This window comes from Falco rusticolus, chromosome 2 (assembly GCF_015220075.1).
Source record: "Falco rusticolus isolate bFalRus1 chromosome 2, bFalRus1.pri, whole genome shotgun sequence".
NCBI lineage: Eukaryota > Metazoa > Chordata > Aves > Falconiformes > Falconidae > Falco > Falco rusticolus.
Window position 1 is genome coordinate 108,993,197 of NC_051188.1, and position 16,511 is coordinate 109,009,707.

At 38.5% G+C, this 16,511-nt stretch overlaps 1 protein-coding gene across 6 annotated transcripts in view; it reads right to left on the reverse strand.

Annotated features, from left to right (window-relative positions):
• Positions 1 to 1,673: 1,673 nt before the first annotated feature.
• The window catches only part of ROBO1 (roundabout guidance receptor 1), a 320,661-nt gene continuing 305,823 nt past the window's right edge, over positions 1,674 to 16,511 (reverse strand). For 5 of the 6 annotated variants that reach the window (XM_037377901.1, XM_037377906.1, XM_037377904.1 and 2 more), the window contains 5 exons: positions 15,450 to 15,859; positions 13,501 to 13,653; positions 5,474 to 5,782; positions 4,001 to 4,200; positions 1,674 to 3,409 (listed from right to left, as the gene is read on the reverse strand). In XM_037377901.1, coding sequence (XP_037233798.1) covers positions 3,395 to 3,409; positions 4,001 to 4,200; positions 5,474 to 5,782; positions 13,501 to 13,653; positions 15,450 to 15,859 — 1,087 coding nt within the window. In that variant the 3' untranslated portion in view covers positions 1,674 to 3,394. The remainder of the gene's footprint in view (positions 3,410 to 4,000; positions 4,201 to 5,473; positions 5,783 to 13,500; positions 13,654 to 15,449; positions 15,860 to 16,511) is intronic. The other variant, XM_037377902.1, reaches the window with a different exon arrangement.

A 16,511-nucleotide genomic window follows, 5' to 3' on the forward strand; every position in this document is an offset into this window, starting at 1 on the left:
ATGGCGTTTTTGTTAAAACCACAAGGCACTGAGGACCCAGCGTGGGTGCATCAACTCTGTGACGACTCTGCCACTGAAGATACTGCTAATCACAAGTGAAGGCAATCGCAAAACAATCCAAATAACTTCCTAGGGGACACCATCAACGATCAAGCAAATTTGTAGTAACTCTTTATAAAAGAACTCACTGGGCAACATTTTCCACTTACCTTTGTTTGAGGTCAGAACTTCAGCTGGAGTCTGACTTCCAGCAAAGCTACACAGGTGGACGTAGGCACCAGCTGGGGATCCGAAGCGCAGTTTCCAGCACGTGACCATGGCAGTAAAGATCGAGGTGAGTACCTGCTATTTCAGGCCTGCAGCACCAGCCTTTCTGGACAGATACACCTTGGAGAGGTCTACACAGTCGAGCTGCAAGTAGACCCCACTTTTGTGATTCACCACTACACCTTTGCCAGCAGCTTCAGCTTTTGTGACACACTCAGGGACCCTTCCTCTAGCCCCACTTGTTCCCCAGACCCTGCTATAGCAACGGTTTGATCCCAAACCATGAGGCCATTCCTGGTGCCAGGAAAGACACAAGCAGCTGCTGAAGCAGTCTGTGCCCATCACATCAACCTCTCCAGCCTGCGCCAAGGGAAAGGGGCAGGCAGATGGGTATCTCCTACGGCACAGCACGGTCTGGTCTGTGGGCTCTTGTCTGGGTTATACTGGCAGGTCTAACACCGGGTGGGCTGAACTCAGGCAGGAGGACCAAAGACATGCAAAAAAACCCCTTTAAGCAACACAGAAACATTACACATTTTACTCGCTCTGCTTAATACCTGCATCAAAGCTACAACTACGAAAAAAAAAATTATACTTGAAGGTTTACACCCGATATAAGTTGTCTTGTCAAGCTCTAGCAATCTTCTATGGTAAGACAGTGCAGTACACTGCAGAACCTTAGGATCTAGCTCTGGAGTGCTTCCAGCTCTTGGGAAAGGGAAGTATGGTCGTCAAAAAGACAAGAACCAAAACATTTGTTGAATAAAAGATGTACTGATTTTTTCCTATGCAGTGTGCTGGCTATCTTTTTTCTCTCTCCTTTTTTTTTTTTTTCTTTTCTTTTACCTGGGATGACAGGTGCAGGGTAAGGAAGGGCATGAACAGGGTGATGAGTAGGAGTACAAAAAAGCAAAAGTGGGAAAGGGACCATCACCTACTTGATGGTGATCCACAGCAGGACTCTGGTGACCACAGAATGGCTACAGCTCAGGAGGACGACAGGCAGGGAAGAAAAATTGCCTTTGTGCAGGTCCCAACAAACATATGAGTCGTAATATTCATTCCCTTCACTTACTTGGATCTCGCTTCCTCTGTAACAAATGTGTCTCACCCCTGAGGTGAATACTTTCGTTGGTACAGATTTCCTTCATCATCTCTCGTTGGAAACTGGCAGGCTAAGAGATGTTTTCGTTATCACAGTTCATGAAGCGCCCAGAAATCAGATCTTTAAGGCAATCATTTGTGACTATGTAAAACCTTTAGACTGCATCCAGCTCTCCCACTTTGCTCACGCTACTGAAACGGCAGATTGCAGCGGAACAGATTTTGACTCCTACCAACAGAAGTAAGATCAAGTTGGCCCTAAAAATACGTTGCAGGGAACACAAGAAACTACGCAGGAAAGATAATGTATTTGAGAACATTTTTAATAAATAATGTGACAAAAATTACTTTTCTGATTATTGGATCCTCAGTATGCAAAATTATGGCTAAAATATGAGGTTTCTTACATGAACATAATGAAAACATTAATCACATGGATTGTTCCTTTAGTACTGCACACCCTTTCTATGGAACCTTTCTTCAAAAATTAGCTAAATGAAAAATTTCAGTCCTCGGTAAACACCAAAACACTTTTTTTTTTTCTTCTTTTTTTTTTTTTTTTTTTCATTGGGGCTAGACCTGATAGCTGTCAATAAACAAACACACATTTTTCCATTAGCACCAATGACAAAGAAATTTTATAATTACAAAAAGGATCATAAATTCTACAGACAGAGGACATCATTTGGCAAATTCAATGCAACTAATGCCTCTATTTCAGCTTTAATGATAATCCAATGTTCAGAGAGGCCACAGCAAAATTGGTAATTTTCTGTAAGTCCAGGAAAAGTGAGAAGTGTTTTGATTATGGCCCACATTTACGTTTGTTACTTTACCATCTGTCATCATTCAAATATTCCAAATACAAACATAGAGCATTAACAAAAAGATGAAAAATATCCCAAACAAATGCTTAACATTTTCAATAAGACAAAAAAAAAGGTTAATAGTTACAATGGTTTACAAACAAAGTTTAGTGATTGTGCTTTTAAAACCAAAAAAAAAAAAAAAAAAAAAAAAGATAAGCAGTGCATTACAAAAAAAATTAACCGCCAAGATCAAACAAAATTTCTTTAAGTGGCACTTCTTTAAAGTTAATTGACACAAGTAGAGGTCTGAGATTTGGGCCAGTAACAGTTAATGATATTACCCAATCATTATTAAAAATGTCCATTGATTTTTTTGCTTACTTTCATCAGCACTGTTGAAGCTGAAAATCAGAAGAAGTTTCAGATAAACTTGCTCATGCCACGATTAGGCAAATAGCAATCACATTGGCTTACCTCCTGCCTATCCCAAAGGGCATTTTTAATAAGAATGTACTTAATGATGAAAATGGAAAGACAAATCAAAGTACCACAGGGGATTTAAAATGAGTACATATTTACAATAAGAGCCACCTCATCCCAAATTAATTTTACTTGCATTTGTAAAACTGTATCATCTGCAAAAGGTTAGCAAAAGACTGGCAGAAAACAAGACACACAGTCTGTATAGAAACTGCAAGACAGCATTTGCAATAACTGCAGGCTATAGTGAAACCCTGGAATAAAACGTTCTGCACGATGCTCACTTTGGGGGTCTTTTTAATCAATGCTGTATTACTTGTATTACTTGCAACGTTCTCGATTGGGCTCACTGGTGTACTAGCAGTGTTCTAAGCACTGCCTTGCTGGGAAGAAACCTCGGGATCCCAGACTCTGGAATTCCCTTCTGTGCTAATCCTGAAGCAGCAGCTGACCCAAGTACCACGAAGAGCAGCTTACCTGCCTTCTCGGGCAGCGAAGGTGATGCCCTTAGCGTTACGGAATAGGCAAGGGCTGTTCCTAATAAGGAGGGTTTACAAAGAAAGAGTAAAATAAAAACTAGCATTCTGATGGCATGGAGAAAAATGAAAAATTGTACACTCTGATTGCACTGAACATTATTTCTGGCGTCAAACATCATCAGACTTGAGGCATCTTAAGTGATTTTTTTTTTCAGATTAGATTTTAAAAGCCTGTTACAGTACATGTCGTTGTCTTCAGCTTTCTGTTTCCTGTATTAAAAAAAATTAAAAATTACATGTTAGATTTTATCATTTAAAATTTGTTTCACATATTTCTTAGAGAATTATTACCTTTTAAAAATAATTACTACTTTTAATTATGTGCAGCAACGTGACTGCATTTAGATACTCTTTCTACAATAAGGACTTAAACTGAATTAAAATCATTAGGCAGAAAAAAAAAGAAAAAGGTTCATGCCTTGAATCTAGAATGATAAACGTTCAAAAAATGTGAAAGGCAACGTCAAGGTGTTCTAAAATGCTCCAGTTTTTTATTTTCACTTTTGAATGAAACTGTAAATATAAATTGCACATTTAAATACCATATTTCTACAAGTTCTGTTCCACAGGCTTTAATGCGGTGACAGTTATAGTATGCTACATATTACTTGAATTTTATGTTTTTGACACGTTCTTAAAGTTTCTCTTCCTGGATTGGGCATAATGTTGATAGACAGTGAAATGTACTGGTTTTCTTCTGAAGAGAAATATTCCTGATTCAAAAATGCTTTTTCTTGGCATCTGCCTAAGCACAGGAAATAATCTTAGTCTAGTCCTCTGCAGTAGTACAACCGCAGTTACCTCCATTTCTTCTTCTTCCTCTTCTCCTTGTTCATAAGCTCCCAGTACTTGCATTTCTGCAACATTCCTTCGGGCTATATTTGCTTGATCTGCTCTCTGTCTGCCTCCTGATCCTCTTGATGACATAGAGCTGGAGGAGCTGGGATCTCTAGGATTATTTGATGTTGGAAACGTTGGTCTAGAATATGGCAGGATGTCCTCTGTATAATTAAATATATACATTGTTATGTTTACAAGCCCAGAGATACTGTGATCCTAACATTTCTGCATGCAGGTGATTTATTTCACTTTTTATGATCCTCAGTAGGTTTCAAGTGATGCCTGACAGGAATATGAAATATACTGTTGCCATAATAGCATTATAGAAGCTTTCTCGATGAAATTTATAGTATTCACATGGTAACATTCACTACAGAAAAAACTAATTCATGATTACTGTCCACTTCATTTCAATTTATGATCCCTGCTCTATGTTCTACAGAAAAATTAAGTAAAAAACAACCCCTGGTAGTGTATTTTCGGTATGACTGAGTAGGAGGAAATGACAATATATGCACGATACTCACAAGGAGCTCATTCCACCTAAATATGAGACCCTGCATTTCTCAGACTGAGTTTGAAACAAAATTAGTAGGTGTGTTTTAAAATGTCAGCACCGTCCTCTAAGGTAACCTTCTAATACTTTTTCTCTCTAGCAATCCAACATAAGCACCTCTTACTAATGTGCCCATTTAATGAACTTACTACCCAGTCACCCCTGATATTGACCCTGGACACCTGTGGGAAGAAAGGACCAGGCGTTTGTATAATCTGTGTTGAAAGTCTTAGTGAACACTTGGCAAATTCCATTAATCATGTTCCATTAATTACTAATCTTACCAACTTCCAAACACAAGAGATTACATTGATCAGGTCTGATTCACACAATGCCATGTCAGTTGGCATTTATAACTACTGTTTTACTGCTGCGTCTTTCTGATTCTTTAAACAGGACCAGATATTATTCTGGCCTTTTTCTCTTTTACAAATGGGTAAAAATGGGCAAAGCACCAATTCTTTGGTAGAAAAGTTAAATCTCTGACTTACAGATCTACTATCTGACTTCACTCAGTTCCCGTATCAATTAGATTCTAATTAGATAGATTAAATATAACTACATTATAAACGTATGGTAGGGGCAAGGACACTCATCCTTACAACTCTGAAAGAATATTTCTGTTTGGGCTTCCTCAGCATTAGCTTTAATACGTGATGGGTATACAGAAGGCAAGACAGAAAATCTATGCTTTTCTTTCCATTTTACCCTAATGAGAACCTGCAAGGTGCCCTATATTAGCACTGTATACAATAAATGGTGACAAGTCAGGAGGTCTAGTTTCACTCACACCGGCAGTGTGAGAGCCCTGAAAAGTGCTGCCCTGTTCCCTGTGGTCAACGCCCAACACTCCAGTAACCCAGAGCATGCAAAATAACCTTGAAGAAGATGAGTTTTTGCTGGCGTGCCTTCTCGTTTTGGTGCTTTATTTCCTCGCAGTTTCCCATCGTTTTGCTGATCCTGTGATTCTCTCCGCTCTCCTGAATTTGTTCGCACGTCTGAATGCTGTCTCCCATCCACCCCGTCCCTCCCCTTGTAGCTCGCTCCTTTCCTTTCTGCAGATCTGTCTGTCCTCGCTTCTATAGAAGCAAGTTTTGGCAACATGACCGGCCGCACCTCCAGCTGGGATTTGGACTGGGCAGTTGGTGATTTTATAGCTGGAGGTGGCACAGGAGGGGGTGGCAAGTCTAGAAAGTTGAAAAAGAATAAGAATTATGATGACATCACATGCTAGTGAAATTAAACAATAATATCTAACTTCAACTGAAGAAACAGATGCCCTGTTTACTTCTGGCGCTCACTCTGCCCTTCCCTCTCCATCCCCAAAACTATTATGTTACTGTTACAACTGCTGATGGGTATTTTTACCAAAGCTTGAGCTTTAAAAACATAAAGTAATGACCTCTTTCTGACTTTTCAAATCACAGTATTTTCTTAACAATCATTACAAAAGCTGTAATAAACTTTAGACACTTGAATATTAACACATCGGTAACAGTTATCGACACAGAGTTAAATATATTAACATATCTTTGCTGATACTTATCCGTTTTGCTAAGTCCATTCAACAACACAGCAGCTTGTGCTATTGCATGTATTATTTATAATAAATTATTATAATATTTATTTATAATTATTGCATTCCTCTTTCAACATAATAGGTTGATCTAACATAGATATCCCTGATGTCCAGAGGTATGTCATGAGATACAAAAAAAAATAATCCACACATCGATGAAGTAGCAAGCTCTCAGGAAGAACAAAGAAGGAAAAAAAAGACACACAAGATTTTAGAATTTGTCTCCTCAAAGTAGCACAGCTTAAGGAGTTCTAAAATTGCTTTTAAATAGTAATTATAAGGCACACATGTTTTAATTAGTTATTTTTTTCTATTCCTGCATTAAGAATTAAAACCAGAATGTGTAAACTGTTCATCAGGATACAATAATGCTCTGTGGAATACAAAATGTGAAGGAAAAGAAGGGTAAAATCAAACAAGGAAGAGACAATACAAAAGCAGTTCACAACAAAGCTGTAGGAACAAATCATGCATATATGAGAACAACAGGTTAAAAAAAGAGATGTGAAAGACGTTTCTGAAGTTAATATTCTCAAGTGAGATTGCAAAAAAAAAAAAGATAGCGGCACTATTTAAAAAATGTAACTTCAGCATTTTATAATAGTGTGCATTCATTCTTTCTACTTCCACAAAAATCTTGGAGCAGCTGTGTTTTTCTAACACCATCCCTATATATACAGCTAATTCACAGCCTATTCAAGAGAATGTTCCATCTGAAAATTAACTAAATTGGGCCACGAATAAAGGTAGTACTCCTGAATAAGAAAAAAGCAGACATCTAACATATATGTATAATTTCAGATACAGCAGATGCCAGAGGTTTTTGAGAGGTTTCCCAGTGACACAAAGCACAAGTGACTTGGTACAGCTCTGTGGAAAGGTGTAGCACTGCAGAATTCAGCGCTCTACACAAGCTTAATGGGCACCACCCTCCATGTTCGACTAGTGACGTAACTTGGATTTGCCCTTGACCTCTTTTAAATAAGACTGGAAATTTTATTGCTTGTCTGGACTGGGATGATGAGGAAGAAAGATGTCATAAAGGACATTTCCTAAGGCTGGACATAGTTCAGGTAAATGAGATCTGTAACATCATTCTTGCTGTGTTAATTCCACTGTCTTGGTATAAAGCACAAAAAGAGAGAGCAAAAAAGAAAAGAACACCCACAAAAAAACTAACAAAGCAACCAAGAAAACTTCTCCGTGTTCAAATATATGGCTTGAATAAGGGGCTAAATCTATTTCACAAAAAAACGCAGAAACTTCTTCATTTCTGTTCCTCTTAGCTAAGAACAGGTTGGACAACTGGCTTTATACTCCTTGCAATTTGTGTAGCGTAGTTTGTCTTTCAAAACTGAGCTGTTTGGGCAGCAGCAGTTTTAGGGAGCAGCTAAAGGTAAACAACTGAATACTGAGACATCATTCTAAGTTTCTACTTAACACTCACCATTCACCATTAAAAGAGAAAGGTATCTTTTAAAGAAAAGCACTGTCATTTCCAAAACTTGAGAAGGTACAATGTAAATTAGCTACAGGCTTGGATATACTGAGTGGCTGAATCAAAATAATTTTATTTATAAAGTGGGAAATATTAGACTATAAAGTAGGAACAAAGGCAGATCTGTGGGCAATGGACCAGATTTTTTTTATCTGAGGAAACTAAACTGGTAAAACTGAGAGACAACTTCTGATTCACTAAGATGGGAAACACAACAGATTTGGTAAGAAAGCACAGAAGATTGTGCTCCTTTGTTACCCATAACTGTTTAAACGTGGTTTGCAGAGGTAACCTCTGTCCAGTCCATGACCTTAGCAATGAAACTGTAATTCCAGACATCAGAGGAGCATTCAGACCACCTCCTCTAAAAATGCTCCGGGAGCTGCAGCCACCAAAGAGCGAACCAAGCCACTTGCACGGTGCTGTCCAGCCCTGTAGATGCTTAAACCAAGCACCTGTGAGTTTGGATACTTGATCACATCCATAGCTGTGCGATCTTAAGTTTCAATAGTTGCTCCAAAAAATGTCAGTCTGAAGAAGTACATAACCTCTTAGAATGCAAGAACTAAGTGAAAAATTGTGTGAAGACTGCCCAAGACCTTGGAGTTGCATGTGACATGTTCCTTGAAAGCCCAATGCTTCAGACCATGTCAGATCCAGACCAAAGTTTATCAAGCACAAGAACTGTTCTGCAGAAGCAAGGCTGAAGATGGTGATGGTTCCCACCTTTTGCAGAATACTTTTACTGATTATAAAACCTGGTCAAGATTTAGAAAATAAAACTTTGCATTAGCCTGCGGAGATTCAAACAGTATTTTACTTTCTGGGGAAAGCATCCTTCTCACATGTCTTCTCTCGGAAAAGGACATGCTGAATCAGAAGTGGATGAAGATACTCAAACTCAGAAGCATAGGTTACTGGAACCACAGCTGTTCACGCAGTATCTTGTGTCTCACATTCCCCACTCGCTGTCTCCATTAAGCTGCTGGAGGCCTGAATAAGCCCTTGTGATGAGGCTGGAGAGGAAAAGGGAGCGTAGGTACCTAACATCAGCTTTCCCGTCACCCTTGGAGCCAGGCTCCAACAGCTGCGGCACGGCAATGCGCTGGCTGCATACCAAAGGGAAGGAACAGCATCCTTCCTGTCGCCTATAAAATACAACTTGGAACAACCCACTTTATTCAAGAATTCTACCCAGCTACAGAGGACAACGAACAAAGTGGTGTTAAAGCTTGACTATGGAAAGGAAAGATGCATTGATATAAAAAAAGTTTCATAAAATGGCAGTAGCTCTATCATACAGTAATAACTAAAGAAAAGTGATATTCTTTTCCAGGCACATTTTTGCAACCTGCAGGGAAACTATAAAAATCTTCATTATAACACAGTGCTTCTCGCTGAAAAGAATCCTTTACAGAGGGGAAAAAAAAAACCAACCCAAAAAACTTTTCAGAGGTCAACACTATTACACCCCTGTGGTATTTATTTTAACAGCTCAGACCACAGAGAAAATCCAGATTCAATCTGCCTCCAGTACAAACTGGCACACTTCTTATTAAAAGCCAAATGGAAGCTTCTATTGTAAAGAATAAAAAATAAATCACAAAGCAACATGAAACCAATATAAAGAACTCAGAAGTATTTGTTAAAGTCAGCTGTGTTCACGTTTCATTCATATCTACGTATTACTGTCGTACCGCTTCCCACGTAACACAAACAATTAACGGACACCATTTCATAGCACAGTCTATAGGGGAAACCTTCCGTATGTCTTTTGAAAGGAGCGATGATAATTTTCGAAGTGAGAACATATACAGGAATGACGAGATAGGCAAAACACCGCTGGGGAGTGGGGAAAAAGAATCTGCTTAGTTAATTTGGCACTGAGGTGGAGAATGCACAAACAAGCACAAAAAGATGAATTGTAAGTAGTGAGTAATGAGTGAAGTGGGCCTTATTAGGCAACTCGCTCTTTTAAGCTCTTATTGGGCTGTAGATTTCTATGGTCGCATCCTGAAGCAAACAGCAGTTACAGACCTGATGCGATACTGGAGGAAGATACCAAGTGAATTGTCTTCTACTGCAAATTTATGCAGGCACGCAAAACTCACGATTCCTCCCGACTTAGTAAAGTTCTAGGATCATTTAAGATTCTTAGTTACATAATAACCTCAGCCACAATTATTTATGTTTTGATAGTATTTTCATGTTTTATCTTTCAAGAAACATGCTCAATCTGTACTATAATGAGATTAATAGATAGATACAGCAAAACCCAGGATGATATATAAAAAACAGTGGGTTGTAGGTATTTTTTGCCTTTCTGTACATATACATAATGCTTTTATCAAACCAATTTTCACTCCACAAAACCTCCCTCAGTATCAAAATCAACATTTACAAAATATCTCACAATAGAATCAGAAGTAAGGACTGCAAAGCGGACAGGTATCTGAACATTATTATCATTCAGCAACAAGCTGGTTTTTAGCAGAGGTAAGAAATGCATTACTACTCACATTTTACCTTGTTGAAATTTGTGCAGAGTAGGTTTTTTGTACTGCTCAGGCAGAGGGAGACAAAAGTACAAATGATGCTGGCATGCATAATGGTTTAACATTTCAAAGTGAAAATTCATGGAAATATTTGGCAGATATTCAATTGCCTTTTGTGAGAAATTCAGCTGCCCTTATGTCACGTAATTGATAACACAGCTAAAAAACTCAGTTACAGTCTCCACCAGTTGTGACAATGTTAGTGTTTCTTCCTTTGTCACTCACGAGATTTAAAAAGAATCAGGATTTAAAATCTCATGTGAACAGTCAATGGCATAATTCCTACTGAAAGACCTATTGAACTAAAGCAATGTCAAAGTACAAATGTCAGCTGTTTTTATCGAAATACTTACAATTCTGAGGGCTTGTAACTAATAAGTCAAGGCAGTTCAGAAGATACTTTCACATTAATATTAGAAAAGACAAAAGTATTTTGTTAAAATTCGGTTTCTTAAATTAAATATTTAAGTAGGTCAGGCAAGGTTGAGAAGGAGGATGCATCTGTTAGTTGGTTCTTGTAATGCACTCTTAGTAGTTAACTCTAAAAGGCTAGATGAAGAGCAATTAAAAATTCATACATTTCAATCCTTACCACCTACTGAGCAAAGATTTTTAGCAACAAATATGGAGAACATTTCACTGCTTGGATGACTTTCAAGGAACAATACAACTGAGCTGAAATCCTGTTTCACATAAAGCAGAAACTGATTTGAACTAATGCTAGCAGAAAAGACAATATTGTTACTACTTGTACAATGCAGAGTAGATCAGAGAGCACTCTCCTTTATTTAAGAAAGGGTAGTAGTAGACTTTTTACTGTTACATTAGTAACAAACACACTTTCAGAAACAGCAATCTCCTTCATAAATCTTGTGGTATAAAGAAAAAAAAAAATCCAGAATTTAAGACTTAGAGATATTGCTGCTGATAATCCTTTTGGCATTTTCAACCACTGATGCAAAGAATTTGTTTATATATCCTTTCTGTCAACTAATCATGCAAATTCTTCATGACACTGGGATGTGATGAAACTGCTAGCAAATAGTAAAGCAGGTAATTTGGGAACAGTAGAAAATTCTTTATATGTGAAAGTGAATTACATTTTAATGGCTGAGAAATAATGTATTTTTCTCTTATTAGTATTTTTCAATGCTTTTAGCCACCAATAACTGCTTAAATTCAGAATATCTGCTTTTCTGTACTACAAATGTACTACACACATATGTTCACTCACTATGAAGAAAAAAATAATCTTTGAATCGGGCACGCCTTTACAAAAAAAGATAAGTAACAGTATGACATCAAGCCAACAGAAAAAAACCTCTGTATATCTGGGAAAGGTCAATTGTGCTTAAATGTTTATCACTTTTCTCCACTTAGGGAAAGCAATTATAGATGTTATTTTATAGCTAATTCTAAAGGGACAATATACTAGATGTGGCTATTAAGATGAATGCTTATAATATTCAACAAGGTTCCAAATATGCTTATGTAAATGGATCAGGGAAGAAAAACAGAAACATCAAAACCAAACAAGATCTTCAACCTTTGAACTGTGTTTTATTAGATCTGCAGAAATTAAAGCCGTAATTTGCTGTTCCCTGAATGACCACACTGTATTGCACACTGAACAGGTTAGTGGAAATTCTTACCTAACTAGGAAATATGCTGAAGTAAGCAGGTGCTATGTAACACAAAACAAATATTGATCATGATTGTCCAGTCTATTGCCGTATCTAACCACAATGCTCTGTGATTTGATTTTGTATAACTGCTTTCACAAAACCCTGTCATCAAATACAGGCCCATCTCTTATTTATTCCTGTTAGAAGAAAACGGCCACATAAAACTCCTGTCCAGATCTTATTTCTGATGTCCTGGTTCTATCAAGGTTTGCCGCTCAGCCAATTATTCAGTTAAGAGCATTCTCTTCAAGAGAATAAAAGCTGATAAAATGTCCATAAAATCTTGCAATACACCATTACGAGGGTCTCATAAATGTAACATTCCTGGTACAGTTTTGGGATTTACACCTTGAGTTGTCCTTTCACAGAAGCAAACATGCACAAAACCACTGTAATAACCTCTTGAAATCAGATAATATTCCAACCGCTCAGTTTCACTGACAGAAGGGGCCTGGGCATAAGCCAAGAGGCCCAGGTGCACTGTGTCATGCCAGTATTTAATGCAGCCTAATATCAGATAGATGCTAGTGAGAGAAAATACTCAGAATAAAGTACAGATAATAGCACGGACAACCACTCATTGCTAAATTACTTCTGCTCATCGTGCTGTGAGCTTTGTATTAAATTTTTTTGTCAAGTGGCAGGAATCATGGGGAGAAGTGGCTCAAAACTCCCTTCTTGTAACCCTGGATAAGGATCTATAATATTAGGCTTTCATATGATAATGGCAAATGATGCCCCTCTTTGAAAAATTTCAGACTGGTAATGAAAGTCCTTATCAGATTGTTGTTGCAGAGAACCAGGAGGTGGGGAAAGATGCCTTTCTTTCTGCTCCCCCCCCACCTTTAGCAAAATCAGCAAACTTGACAAGATGGGTTAAGTCTTGGAGAATTTATCTTACATGATTTTCCAACAAAGCCCGTGGGTTGTTTTATAAAACTGGAAGGTAGTGCTTTAATAAAAGCTGCACCACCTGAGGCATTTTCATTAAAGGCTCTCTCTAGACAACATCACAATGTTTGCATTATCCTCCTACACTCCCAAGAGAACACAAGCACTACCTTTTCAGCAGGAGTTGATATTGTGTGTGAAGGCACGAAAGAAGATGATTAGATTTTGCTTTTACTCACAAAGTAACCGCTTGCAACAATGCCATGGTCGGGATTAAAATTCATTGATTTGTGTTGTCCACCATTTGAATGGTAAAAGGTTTTTTTTCAGGAACAGATACATTCTGAAGGTTTTAGTAGTCAGTCATGTGAATGAAGATTTTAATCCTAACCACACATTATTCTCATTGACTGTACTATTTATGCTATCTGGGCTCTTAAATAATGACAGTAATTAGCAGATTAGGACACTATAGAAAACAGGTGCAAAGCTCTGGAGTGGAAGCATCAATGTACAGTATTAAGGAACTCTGGCATTTAGAATGATTAATCTCTGCAGTGTGTTTAGCAACAGGAAACACAAATCACAGAATTCTGAAACATAATGTTATCTCTGTGGAAAAATTTCACACACACACGCACATTGAATGCTATTTAGAAAGGTTCACTGACGTTTTCACCCATTTCAGTGGACTCACCATCTGTGTAGACTTCTCTGCGCAGATGTCCTGGCTGGTGTTTTTGCTTTTTGGCAGGTCGGACCTTCTGTATTACAACAGCACTCATGTTGCTGTCAGTCGATACAGGGCTGGTGGGTCTAGGACAGTGTGATGCATGAAAATGTCTACGGCCTGGAAGTTGTTACAGAACAATAGCTATTATTTTTCTCACCCAAAATAAAGACACCTCACGCTTTCTTTTCAGAATGACCTAGCTATATGAAACCTGAAAATACAGTTGGAACAAAAATAAAGCTCTCACCCTTCCTGTAATCAGTTTTAGAGTGAGCTGTAACTAAATCGACACATTTGCTACCCCATCAGTAGGCAGGCTGGCTTAGCCACACAGAAATTATCCAACTGCTCAGAGGCTGGTAGCTCCTGTCCAAGGAATGTGAACTCCATCAGTAGGCAAGCACAAGCAGGTTTCCTGCCCAGCAACTTTCCAGAAACAACAAAACTTTTTACTTTCAAGACGGGTTTCACCTCCCCTAGCTCGGGTAGCGCGAGGACACCCGTGCCATATGCACAGCGAGTCGCCAGCAGGTCCCAGGTACAGAGGCCGCCTCTGCTGCTTTGAGAGAGTTACCAGAAATGCATCAGGGATGCTCAACTGGCATTTTATCACAGCTTATTTGCAGGTAGGAAGTGTCACATTTTTAGGATGTGTAGTCAGGTATAGGTAACATCAATACATAAAAATCCTGCGCGACGTGAACTTGACTGTTGTAAAACTCTTTACCTGTAATAGCAACGGGATGTAAAAAGACCTTTTCTAAATATATGAATTTACACCCACATAGACACAACTGTATATGAACTTATATGTATACAACAGATAAAATACTGGCCCCGTGGGTATGAATGGGAGTTTTGCCACCTACTTCAATCGGCCAGGATTTCATCCAGAATTACTAAATTACCTCCCCTCTCACTCTCCATGATGAACAGCTGTGTTGAAATGAAACAAAGGACTATTAAGTGGGAGAGGATATCAGAAACGGGAGGATGGCTGCAAATCTGTGAAGTCAGGGTGGACACAGTTGTGCCAGAGTACCTCTTCCCCAGGTCTGGAAGTTTAATAAGAATGACTGGCAAAATGTTCATGGATCTGCTTGAAACCTGCATTCCACGCTGTGGTATTCTTATTTCTTAGCTGAACTATAACAATATCCATTTGGCATGGTCAGGTTACTGATTACCTGTATACACCCAGCATTACTAATATCCCGTATGTTGTAAAACATGAAATATTTAAAATACCGTATTTCACATGTCCAGCGGTGAGGAGAAAAAAAAAGATGGAACACATGCACAAGGCCTTGCTGCATATGCATAATCTGTAATTTAAACTGCAGCTAATAAGAGCTGTCAAATTATGAAACCTGGACAAACTCAGTTCATCTCAATAACACAGCAGTAAGAGCTTAAACAGCAGTCTCCAAAAGAGAACAACAAAGTATAAAATGGAAAACTACTATTATTACATTATTTTCAAATATAGGGGAAATATGACTCTAAAGGTTTGCTATTTATGTGGACATGTCAACACAGAGGGATTAAATCTCTCATGAAGAGTGACTGAAAACACTGGGAGCTTTATAATAGGAAAAGGATAGAATTCTGTAATTAATTTTTTTTCTCATTCAATCCTGGGCGCAAATCCACCAGCAGGGTTGAGGTTTGGCAGTAATCAATGAGACCAAAAAATTAGGATCTACTTATGAAAAACAATGTAGAGCAGCAATTTATTGGAACTGTTTCACCAAAACTCCTTTTCTGCACTTCCACTAGTGCAAACTGACTGCCCCTCTCCTGAATGTCTGAATGTTGTAAGAACAACAGGAACCCAGGAAGCAGCTGTGGATAAATACATTTCGAAATAGCCATTGTTTTTTCTTCTCCCATCAAACAGAGGACAAACTCACCTCCTGCTGCATCCTGCATTTGACGTCTGGCAACCTTCAGGCCAGCGTATTCCGCAGCTGCCGCAACAGCCTGTGCAAAATCTGCATCGGTAAAAAATGATCCATCAGAAGAGCTAACGCTAGACCGTCCGCTTGAGATGTTATCTTCTTCGGAGGCTGAACCCCAGCCATTGATCATGGACCCTGTTACAGAGCTCTCCAAATCCCCAACGCTGGAGGCAGGTGTCTGCTCAAGGCCACGCAAAAGGAGCCTTCTGTTCTGCATCTTGGCAACCTCTATGTCTGCCTCATCCTCCTCCTCTTCTGGTGCATCAGTATCCATATCAGAGACCAAGGGCCCTGAGATATATCCATAGGTATGTGGCGGGGAGATAGGCCTTGGAGGGGGTGGAGGACTCACAGGTTGACGTCTGCATGAAAATACAAGGGTAAGAAGAATTGAAGTCACATAACAGAGTCAGAGGAATAGTAGATTGATGAAAATATTTATTTCCCAACAAGCCTGACCTGCCGTTTTGAATCAACAGAATTGGTATGTGAAAGGTTCAGGGTTGGTTGTTATTTCTACGTCTTATTTTTGCTGTAAATCAGGACCGACAGCTACGTAGTTTGAAATCTACCACAAAGAAATCTGATTTTTTAACATGGTTCCTTTATCACATATTTTAATGAAAATTGCTTTATTTTGCACAATGCTACAAATAGTACATGTACAGCTAGGTGAAGAGGTAGGCAGAGTTCATGTGATATTAAAAAAAAATAATTATTTGTGCACCCTTGAGAATATGAGCAAAAGAAGTGTCTGTATATTGCTCTAGAAGCTTGAAACTATCAATGTCAACAGATGCCTCTATCCAAAGAGATTGCTTCATAAACATTATCTTCCCTCCACCTACCTCATGATTCAGAAAGATACAAAAAGAGATACTGTTATTTCATTATGTTTTTAATTGCTCTAGGCGTTAATTTAAAGAAAGAATTCTCTACTGTAATGTTAGTTCTAGATATTAAGGATACCAAAATGCATATAGATGCATAGGTTAATTTATTTTGAGCTTAAAT